The sequence below is a fragment of the Trachymyrmex cornetzi genome, unplaced genomic scaffold (assembly GCF_001594075.2).
Source record: "Trachymyrmex cornetzi isolate Tcor2-1 unplaced genomic scaffold, Tcor1.1 scaffold127, whole genome shotgun sequence".
In the NCBI taxonomy this organism is placed as follows: domain Eukaryota; kingdom Metazoa; phylum Arthropoda; class Insecta; order Hymenoptera; family Formicidae; genus Trachymyrmex; species Trachymyrmex cornetzi.
Genome location: NW_017295839.1, coordinates 1,624,557 through 1,637,005, shown reverse-complemented (window position 1 = coordinate 1,637,005; position 12,449 = coordinate 1,624,557). Strand labels below are relative to the sequence as shown.

The following is a 12,449-nucleotide window of genomic DNA, read 5'->3' as shown; positions in this document are numbered from 1 at the left end:
CTCAGAGCATATAATAACTGCATATAATACATCGATACATAGCAGTAACTATGTCTATTCCTTAACTCCTATTTTGCATCTTTTTGTGTTCTATTTAAATAACTAGGAGCTAAATGATTTTAAGACGAATTTTAATTTTATTTGCGTCGATACATTTGGTAGATTAAAATTTTCTAAAATTATCATAATCGTTTTTGCAACACAGATAACTATTCTCACTGCTATTCTCATTGATTATTACACACGATGTAAAATGATCGGCTATCATTTCCGCCTACGAGATCACGCCTCGTTGTAACGCGACGGGAGCAAAGATCTTGCGGAACGTAACGTCCGAGAGTGCGATAATAACGCGCCGTAAAAAGAAGCGAAAACAGCTTTAAAGCTTCGTTCCGCGTAACAAATATGTCGTACGTGGAACACTCAGCGCTCTTATCAGTCGGATTTACGATTTCGATTAGCACGAAGTCGTCGTGTCTGCCTTCCTGGTGGTGAGAAGACACTAAAAACAATTATCATCGACGTATCGCACCTTGGGAAGAGTAAGACTCCGGAAGGGTAAAAATCTCGCGAATTGAGTTACTGCCGCCCACACGTGTGGAAATGTTTGGATATCTAGTATCTAAGTGGCATGTCAATACATTGACGCGCAAGTTCACACAAATCCTTATTTTTCTTTGAAAGATGATCTTTTGATTTTAACATAATTACATAAGATTAATACTAATGGGAAGTAATATGGTAATATTATTTTTGTGTATCTTTATGGGTATAACTTATAATTAATTAATCATAACATTTCATATTTTAACATATTTTAATCTTTCACACCTTTCCGGTATGACATACCCGGCTTTCTTTTTTACAATGCTTTTTCCATTGCTTTTTCCATTAATTTTTTATTAATAAATATACATACATTTGATATCGTTATGTTTTTTAACATCTAATGTTTTAATTAAAAAATGTTTTACAATATCTTCATTTTTATGAAAGTTCTAAATAATTGAATTGATTGGATATGCTATACATCAGTGTGCTTTTTATTTAAAGAAAGAGATCAAATTTTATAGGAAGAAAGTGCTATTTGCTGTATGTGGATTAAATAATATATAATTTTACATGTAAAAGCTATAAAATTCAACCTAATATATGATTTACAAAGAAAAACCATTGAAATATCAAATTCATATCGCCCAGATAGAATCTTGACGTGTCGATATTTACGTAGTAGGCGTCGGTAGTTAATACATGCTGCGAAGTCGATCTCTGATCTCTATTCCGTCTGTATTCCTGCAAGCCACCCAGGTGTGAACGCGCCCAGGAGCAAAAGGATTGCGGGGTAAATTACCGGTAATAATTTCCAACTGATAAGAACGGCGCGCGTCACTCTTTCTCTCTCTTTCTCTTTCGCGGTTAGCGGGCCGTTTAATTCAGTTTAACCAACCGGCCGTGTCCGTCTCTTGCAGAATGGTATACGATTAGGGTGAGGTATTGATACCGGGAGGCATCGGTATCGCAGTTATTTACGAGGCATTCCGACAGCCCTCACCTACCTATCGAGAGCCACAAATTCCCCGTCCTACGCAGGCTTTAAGGCAGATGAATCGGAATTTTAACTACGATTTCCGGGTAATAAACGCGATAATCGAGAATTGAAAAAAGAATTCTTCGTATTATTTATTTATTGAAATAAAACTTTTTAATATATTCTCAATTCAATCATTTATTTTATCGCACTCATATGTTTTAGTATAAAATCTTATTTCATTCAGAAAGAGAGGGAGGGAGAGAGAGAGAGAGAGAGAGAGAGAGAGAGAGAGAGAGAGATATATTTCATGTTTTAATTCTAATCTTTAAAACTGCAAAGTAAAAATAGATTACGAGGAAAGAGAGAGTAAAGCTAAGTATTTACGGAGCAATAAAAAAAAACAAAGATATATTTTTACTATTAAAGCAAATACCTATACTTTTTAGAAAGAAAGATCCTTTAATATTTTGGTTTTCTTGAGAAAAAAATTCGATCTTATGGACTTGCATTTTCACGTTTAAGCTAAGCGTCATCCGGTGTGTACCTATACTTACATAAGGTGCGACGAGCCCCGTCGTTCACCTGTGAAATCACCTGACGTATTGGCTGCTAGCAGCCGACCACGATTAGACATCCGGTGATTTTCTAATATTACGTGTGCGGGCAGGCGATTCGTGTTTTCATGCATGACTTCATTGTTGGCGAGCTCAATGATTGTAACGGCGATCGTATTGTATTCTTCCAACAGGTCGCGATGTAATCGATTCGTAATCTCGCGATCGCGTGCTCGTAGATCTATTAAGATACACGGCAAATTCCAAATATATCGAGTAAAGTACGATCTGTTGTGTAATTATGCCGATATGATTCATTTAACCCTTGAACACTATCAATATTGAAAGATACAATCTTGCTATTGATACGTAAATTGTATGTATAGGAAAATAGGCCGCTCTTAATTCATTTAACACAAGTCTTTCATACATTTTACACTTTAATGACGAGATATTTATAATTTAGATCTTTATAAATAACCTCATTATTAACTTAAAAAGAAAAACAGAATAAGCACACTGTCAAGTTAAATCTTGAAACGATGTGAAGTCCGATTATGGAATATGTAGTCCGATGTTACTTTATAATACTCAAATAAAATATAGATACAATAAACACAAAATAATAACTCAAATTGCTTCAAAATTTAATCACTTTTTAATTACATTCTGTGTTATATTATTGACCACTAGGGGTCAGATTGTTATATAATAACGAATATAGTTTTTAATTGCTTATCTCCATTTGCTTTAAATTTTAATAGATTGAATCTTCTAATGATCGATTCAAAGCATATCATTAAATGATCTCGCTCATTTGTATTTATCATTCTAGGATTAATATGTTGCATAACTTCTGTTAAGGAGCGCCAAGTTTTTTATTTTCTTCCTATTAACATACGTATTCCATAGCGCATAAAAAGAATAATTGACCCTGAATAATATTTTTATAATTATAATGAAGGATTATATACGACGATATCTCTTTACATACGCAGAGAGAAAAGATTAGCCAACGCAGCTAAAATATAGCTGCAGTGTCTCAGTTAAAATTTATCCTTATAACAGGGGCAGCTAATGTCGTTGCTGTCACACAAAGCTCAATTTATTAACTACTAAAATTTAGGTGCTGCAGCGAAAAATATTCTCTACTAGAATAAAATGGTAATCGGCAGCGTCCCAAAAATAATTGCGAATGGAATGTTTGATTAAGATAGAGGAATAGCTGTCACTTATTTAGCTACTCGTGTTAAGTATGCTTTTAATTTTAACTAATAAGGTTGGACGTCGGCAGCAAATGTATTTGATCTTCAATAACCAACTTTTAACAATAACAGCAAAGTTTGAATCAGCAACTGATATTTAGCTGATATTACTAAGTCCTTTTTTGCATGCACAGTTTAATAAGTTTATTTAATTACATAATACAATTAAGTACGTCAGGATATTCTCTGATAACGACTCTATGACGACTCTCTTAGGGCCACTTCGAACAACTCTGATTAATTTTAATTAATTAAACAGTCTATTGGAATTGACCAATCGCATTTGTCAACAACAGACGCGATTGACCAATTCCAATGGATTAACCGTTGATTAAAGTGAATTGGAGTTGGTCGAAGTGATCCTTAGAAATTACCGAGGTGGCGGGGAATTTTTCCGGCGTAACATATTCGCACAGGAAACTTCTCGAACGTTCCCTTTCCAGCATACGATATTAATAACGGTATCCTGTATACATGTTACGGAAATATGCCTATAATAATAAATATTCCATCCAGACGTGTATAATTGGAATTAATTTTGCAATTGTGAAAATTTATAGAAATTTCACGAAGAGTAAGATTATATCAGTAGAGAAGAGATTTTAATAAATTGTAGAGTTTTAGCTACAATATAATGAATTATCAGAATTTTTTAAATAATTGCAAAAACTCTACGTAACAGATTATGAGAATCATTTTGCAATAATTATAAAACTTGATTGTATTGAGTTGTATAAAGTTAATAGATACGATCGCGCTGTGCTACCTATGATTCAATATTTTTTCGCAGGTGGTAGTACTCGTTATGATAAAGTTATATACGGTAGTCGAAAGCGAGTACAAAATGTAATATTAATTATTATTAGCTAGCTCGCCGGAGCGTAAAGCCATGCTCATATTTTAGTTTCACTATCGCACTTGTCTCGGTGCCATTAACGTAACTCCATATACAGAAATATCAATCCATCGTCGCCATGTCTCTGCCACAGCTGAATGAAATAAGAGAAATTATTCTACCAGATTGCATTTTACACAGTACATCATACGCTCCCTATATATCGCCTTACATCGAAAGAACCAGCTCGTCTGTTTCGTAATGCAGAATTTTTATAGCGCTACTAATACGTGAATATTTATAGAAAGTTATCAAAACATGCAAAATAGTTCATTTGTCAGTTCTGTACATGCGTTATATAATTTTTTCGTTGTATACGAATTATGGTTTATAACATGAACATTTATGTGTTACACAGATTGTTTTTATTGCGACTTGTTAGAAATTTTTTATGTATAGAGTGTTCCGGAAATCATGGAAAAGAGTGAGTCTACATGAAAAAATAAATCGAAGAATAAGATATTTTCGTATATTTTGTTTTCGGAAAAAACGACTTTAAATATTTGTTGCGTACTATGTCTTGACTTGTAAGTAAAGATCTCGCTGTAGACTATCTTTGCTCATGTTTGTTGTATTGAGTAGTCGAGAATATACCATAAAACAAAATATTCACTCATGATGAATTTTATTATTTTATAAATTGTTAAAAATGTCAAAAAATAAATGGAAACATTTTATACATTTTTTATTTAATTTTTTAAATAATGAATTGTTTCCTTTTCGGTCATATCACAATTTCCGGAACACTCTATATATCCATTAATTAACGATATTAAAAATTATAATGCATGTAAAAATATGACGAATACGAAGCATAAAAATCATTAAATTATCAGGCTTCTCAATGTTTTCCATTTGAAAGAATATGTTTTTCGTCTGAAGAGAACGCGTGCAGATTTGTTGACTTGTTGCGCACGATATAACGCGACACAATTTCGAGGAGTAGAGAAATGGATACAAAGTGACTTCAGATTAGCTACACGTGCGGACGGCACGGCTAATCTGCGCGGAATATAATTAGCCTTAGTGACTAATGCTAGTGAGGCCGCTAAATTTAGCCAAATGTAATCATAACAGCACAGGTGGTCATTTTACCCTTTTCAAGTATTTGACAAGCCCAGATTATACGGACCGCGCAAAGCAGCGGCCGAAGTGAGTCACAGCGAGGCTAATTATATATATAATGCCTTTGCCAGAATATACTCAAAGGTCCTTTTTGGCCTTTCAGCTCTTTTCTCGTTCTCAATTATGAGTACCATATGCGTTATAATTTCTCCATTAATTTTAATCGTTTATTCATAAATCCCCCATACGTGCGCTGAAAGAGCAATTTTGCTAAGGAATCTAAAAATTTGGCTAGATACAGATCTAAAAATAATTTTATTGGAGCATTAAAATAATTTTGCAGGATTTTAAACATGATGAATAATGCTGCAAAATGTTTTGATATTCTAGTAACAAATTTTGTCGTCCTACCTAATTATTTTGATGGTTCAACAAAATTATTTATGTCCAATTTCTTCACCTCTAGATAACTTTATCCTAGAGATATTTTCCAAAATACAATGAAGATATCTCCTGGATAAGGTTATCCGCAACTTCTTATCTGGAAGTGAAAAAATTGGACATTAGTCAGATCTGTATTTAGCTAAATTTTTAGAGTCTTCAGCAAAATTGCTCTTTCAGTGTGATTAACATTTTTACAATAGGTAATACATTTATCCTTTCTGACTTCTTTTACCAGATAAAATTTGAAATCCTAAAGTTTCGTTTGAACTCCAATCCCTGATAAATTGTTTTTTTCTTTTAGTTTGACTTATGCCCAATTTCTTCACTTCTAGATAAGTTGCGGATAATCTTATCTAGAAGATATCTCCATTGTATTCTATGAGATATCTCTTGGATAAAGTTATCTAGAGGTGAAGAAATTGGGCATTAGTTGAATCATTGAGTTAATATTTAAATTTTTATCACGATTATTTCATATATTATTATTTTCATGAATAAGTTTGCGTGTATTTTGTTTTTTATTATAATAAATTTATTATTTATTGTTTGTATGATGTTGCAGATGTACGAAAAAATGCGTGTAAGATCGTCGAGGTGACTGTGAGAGCATGGAGACTATGGAGGAAGGTGATGGTCGTCTGCAAAATGGTTCGTCCGCGAAGATGCCGAATCGGTTGAAGCTCGTGCTAAGTGACGAAAATGACAAGGTGACAAGTGAAAAGACAGCGGAGATGGATCCGTACAGGGAACTGGAGCTCTATCTCGCCAAAGTCAAGGTAAGTCAACGTTGAATTCATATTTTTACAGTATTTTAATTGTGAGATTACAAGACTAACTTTAAGAAATTCTATAATTAGTCAACTATAAAAGAAATCACATATAATGAGTTATAAGAAAGCACATATAAAGCCTGATTTTTATGATAGATTAATTTCTTTAATTAGTAAATTAAATTACTGCTAAAGAGCGTGATTATATATATTGAATTATCTACAACATTAATAGAGATATTAGTTGGAAATTCTATTAGAATGAACACATTTCATTTCAATGGATAATTATAATATAAGAATCTTTTTCTATTTTTTCCGGCGTTTCGTTATGAGATCTTCTAATCTGATACCTTTGTTTCATAATTAAATTTTCTAATATATTACATCGTATCTAAAATCTGACGTAAACGTTAAGAAATTAATCGTATTTGAAATCTCGCGCATTGCCTGCGGGTGTGATTAATCATCGTATACATATCATTCGCATTCAAAAGTCCCACTCGGTCTATCTTTAACCCGTGCGATTAGACGCGCTGTTTTGCAATTTCGCTATTAAAAGCATGTTTATACGAATCGTGATAGGTTCCAACGTTTCACGTAATCGCGTTTGTACGACCGGATCTTAGAATGAAGAAGACGAAGATCAGTACTGATATAAAAAGGTCGAGTGAATCGACGCCCACTTTCTCTTACGATAATCGATTCTGATTCCATGGAAGTGACTCGATTCCTCAACTTCTTAGGCCCGAAACGGAAGATTGGAACGGTGAAAGGAATCGGCGCCGTGAGCTTCGCCCATATTTTTCATTATCGAACGGATCATCGTAAGAGCAAATGATTTCTCTCGGCACGATGGGCCAAGCACGACGAGCGGATGATTCCGTCCTGATAAATTTCTCGTCTTTCTTAATTAAAGTTATTTTGATGCGATCTCTCTCTAAATCACGCGTGCCTTGTTTAATGTCCACACAACGTGGAAGGTCGTCTTGCAGTCTTGCAGTTCGATACATCCTTCTCGATTGATCATTTAGCATGCCATAACACTCCTCACTTAGCACAATAAAATCGATCATCGGCCTTATCGATCGCCTTCATTGATCGCCAATGGCGAAGCATGTCGTGACAAATTAGCCGCGATGTCGACGATCACGAATTTCCGAAACAAGTCTTGAGTCGTTCTTTATTCTGTTGCTTGTTTTTCCGTATTCCCTTCCTGTTCCGATGTTTATACATCTGTTTTAGAGAACTTTATCTAACTAAACGACTCCAATGGCACCCGAGAGTAAACCGGTTCTTGTTTGCGAATTCGCGTAAGGCGCATTTGGTTACAGGTGTCCATTACATTCCCATGTGACTGGTTTAAATATTCATTAGCTCTATAGTAGATACACTTGGAAAATCTACATAAAGCTTAGACGAGAATTTATATCGTCAACATTCTAATGATATATTAATTTTACATAAATAATATCCAATAGCATTTTTATTACATAACGCATATTTGGTATTAAATATGTAAATAATATTGATCATAAAAGTCATTGACCGTTTGCGAGTTTTCTTCGTCAGTATAATTTTTTCTTCAATGTGTTATCGTTCTAAAAATAATTCTGATTATTCATGGATCAAATTGATACATTAATTTAGTAGATCGATTAAATCTTAGCGATCTAAGTCGTAATATTGCGATTTAGGGAACATGTGAAATACTTGATGGATACTTTTCAAGGGGGTAATCACTAGCTAAAATATTGTCCCACAGATTACATGATTTCATCTGATTAGAAATAATTTTTTTCACTAGTATGAAGTAAATTGGTAAAATATACGATTTTATTTAATGTTATACAATGATTTCTCGTGGTTGCATATGTAATTATCGGATTATACATATAGAGATTTTATAATGATTTCGAGGATTCTGTCCCACGATTACATTAAGTGGTTACCCCCTCGATACTTTTGCATTTTCGTTATCGCAATTTCGATTATCAGCTGCTGCTATAGATTACGTTTTCGTCGTTCACTTGCGACGCGTTCGCTGATTTCGATCGAGCATGCGAGCATGCGTGCGTGCGTCGGTTCCGTGTCGTCCTTTGGCACGTACCGATGCATCGTGAGTGCATCGGTGCATGTCGACGCAGCGCAAACAAACAAGAAGAGTCCCGTCGTACCGCGAGAGGGATAAGGAAGGTGGCGGCCGATGGCTCATCGTTAAAACTAGTTGGTGCGGAAGTCGTCTCTCAGCCTCCTACTATTTCTCAGATAATGCCTGCGAGTGCTGCTACTGGTACGCACGATGTACCTTAACGTAGTCTTTACAAGAAACTTATCGCCGCGATATAATCGGGGCCCAATATCGTTTCCAGATGAATGATTGACCACTTATCGGCTAATGAGTGATCTGAGCTTCGAAGATCTCGTAGATCCATTTGCGTATTATCGTTTCTCTTTATAAATGATTGATAGTAGCGATGTCTATAACATGTCACTGATCAATTCATTTACTTGCGCTTGATGTTAGATCATCTTGTGCGATTTCCTAACTTTGATTAATTTCTATTATACTACAAGTCTTTATGATTGCACACGAACGTGATATTGATTGTATCTTGCGTAACTAACAGTTCTACAGACGTAAAATAGTTACATGTTATTTTTAATTATTTATTGCTGGAACTTTTGCTCTCATATGATCTCGTGTGAGAGTTGATGGCGCAATTGATACATACATTTTAATGCATGTTAAGTGTGAGGTTTCGCGTTTTTCTTGCAATGTCGAGCGAGGGAGCATGATGCTTGATATGCTCCCAAGCCGAAAAGCAGATGACACAAACGGATTCTTCTCGACCCATTCGTTTTTTGCGTGCCCCTTCTGTACGCATACTTTTTTGTTGTTTTCTCTGACCGTGTGAACTGGTGGGCGTTTATTAACTAGACAGATAGAAGAAACCGCAACATCTCACACTTGTACCGATTGCGTCTGCGATCCTTGACCTTTGTGATGGGTGTGCGTCTGCTTTTTGGAGTAGCTTGGATCGTCTTAATGCGCTCGGACATTAACGAAAGAATATAGACCATGATTCTATTGAAGGTTAAATTTGGAAGAACCACTTAAGTAATAATTGGATCGCACACGATTGTATAGCGAATGTTTTGAAGTCAAGTCAATATTAGCAATCTATCGTTGTAACAAATGTTAAATTCTTTGCAAGTAATAATTATTGTTATCAATATAATAAATTACGATATTTTAAAACCATTATAATTCTACATTGAATCAATGAAAATCAATTTAATTAAGAGAAATCCTATTATCGGTCAAAGTGGATCTTATATAGTGTTTCCATCTTTCGGTATGACTTTATATACATCCAGTTCTGCAAACCGCCGAATTCTTTTCCAATTTTATAAGAATATTAATAATTTAGTGTTTATAAGAAGTCTTAAAAACTGCGAATAATTTATTGCGAAAAATTTCTCGTTAACATCAAATTATTAATAACCTTAATATAATAAGATGCTTATTAGCATCAATATTATTAAATTACTTGTCAGTTTAGTATGTGATATTACTACTCTAGTTCTATTCATGATCGCATTTCAAAACTGATTTTGGCGATTTGCAGAATTGTATACACATAAATTTACACTGAAATATATAAACATTAAAATCCGCTTTAACTAATAATAAGATTTTTCTTATTTAATTATTTTACTCTCTAACTTTTAGAGTAAATTGAAAGTTTCACTCTTAATAATTAAGCTACTTTTTTTCAAGATTGATTCAATTTTCACTCTTTAGAGTGAGATTCCATTTCAGTTGTTAAACAGTACAGTGAATAAATCTCGTAATAAACAATGACTGTTAGCAATTATATTTTTGGTTTCGCTGTAGAATTATATATTACATTGATAATTAAGATATAAATCATATAGTTAAAAATAATTAAATTTCTGCTCACATTGACTCGAATATTATGCAAGATTTATAGAAAATTCAGGAATTAGATGAAATGAACGAGTTCAAACTATTGTTAGTCATTGATAGTTTATTATTTAGTAAGTCAAGCTTGAGAAGCTTTTCAAGGTTTAAATTAAGCGGAATCTGTTTTACTTTTTCACGTTAATGAGAAATCGGAACCATTTATCCAATCGGAGTACATCAGCGGCAACTGAGCGAGGAAACTTGTTTTGCATCTCAAGTCCGTAAATGTTCGCCAAATTTAGAGTGGTGGTCCGACCAAGCCGTCACCGTGTTTATGGCAATTTGAAAGCGCAAATTCCTGAATCAGCGTGTTCTTCTATACATTCGGTTTTTCTCGGGTTTTTCTGTACGCAGGTTGAAATTTCCAAAATATCATAAAATATCTTTATTTACAATTACTGAAATAATAATATAAAATATGGTGTGTTCTCTGATAGAAGTAAATATCTTTATCTTATGTTTGTTATACGTAAAACAGGCATTTTTTTCTATGCTGTTGCTATCAGAATGAATTGGAAAACCTTTTTTTTATCTGTACAAAAAGCAATAAGGTCAAAGCTAAATATTTTAATTTATATTTATTACAGTAATTTTTTTTCATATTCTATTAACTTCTAAACTTTGATTGCATATACATATTTCTATTAGTCTGTAGATCTTCATTTTTACCATAGTGGCGTGAGATATGAGTGTCATATAAACTCACGCAGGATCTTAGGTCTAACAAAGTAAGCAAGATATGAACCAATTTTTCCCTCTGTCCTCATTTATCTAGATCACCGAAGTGAACAAATGCATTCTTTCGATGATATCATTCTTGGGATGACGTGTATCTAGATACTAGTCATACTTGGTGTTTGAGTTGATCGGTACAGAAATCAAATGTATATTTCGTGTATCGACACCCACGCGCATTTTTAGAGCGTGAAATTGTGTTTCTAATCGAGGACCGGTAGATTGTGTGAGATTACTTTCTACAACCCACTGACAACGAAAAATATTTGTAAGACCATCTTGCCGTCGAGTGTCAACAGCAACATATATATATTTCTTCACACACATTCATGTAGTCATTGAGTAATAATCGCACAAGCCCATAGATCAAGGTCTAAATAATCATTGGCACGGCGAACTTTCCATAACATGATAGAAGCCACTGTTCTCGCGAACTGCGTCTTCAATTAGAGATTATCTTCTCAGAATAAACGTATAATTAGTCCTCACTGTTACATTATTATTTTGAAATTATTTTAAGAGTCGCAAAATATAGGAGGATTTTTTAAATTGGAGCAACTTTCGCAAAATTTTATTTTGCGGTTAAAAACCATTTCACCACACATCAAACACTTATATATATATATACAGGGTGTTAGTTAAGTATGTTCCCAAACTCAACACAGCGATTCTTTGGTTTATTTCAAGTAAAAAAATCCATATAAACATGTGTCCTAAACGACTTAGTTTCCGAAATACAGGTGAATGTTCGCAAATGTTTGATGAAAACGATAAATTGCGTTGGAGATATCTTCCTGCATAAATATGTCTTGCTTCATGTGAGTTACTATTCGCACAACCTCCAGCCCATTTCAGCATCACAGTTCGTCAATATTTGGATAGGGTGTACAATAATCGCTGAATAGGTCGGGCAGGAACTCAACCTTGGCCTCCTAGATCACCAGATTTTTATCCTTTGGATTATTTCCTTTGGGGGCATCTGAAATCATTGGTTTATACCACCCCAATTGAGAATGAGAATGATTTGAGGAATCGAATAGTTGCTTCATGCAAAGCAATACGTAACACACCTGGTATCTTTGAGCGTGTACGTCAATCTTTAAGAAGAAGGCTCGATGGATGTATCATGGCGCAAGGTGGACATTTTCAACAATTCATCTAATTGTTTTATTTCGTCAGAAGAACTGAAGCCTGTTTTT

General features: G+C 34.1%; 1 protein-coding gene across 3 annotated transcripts in view; it reads left to right on the top strand.

The window, feature by feature from the left end:
* The window catches only part of cv-c (RhoGTPase activating protein), a 252,416-nt gene that overhangs the window by 20,943 nt on the left and 219,024 nt on the right, over positions 1 to 12,449 (top strand). For all 3 annotated transcript variants that reach the window (XM_018522064.1, XM_018522061.1, XM_018522062.1), the window contains exon 2: positions 6,317 to 6,530. In XM_018522064.1, the coding sequence (XP_018377566.1) occupies positions 6,363 to 6,530 (168 nt within the window). In that variant the 5' untranslated portion in view covers positions 6,317 to 6,362. The remainder of the gene's footprint in view (positions 1 to 6,316; positions 6,531 to 12,449) is intronic.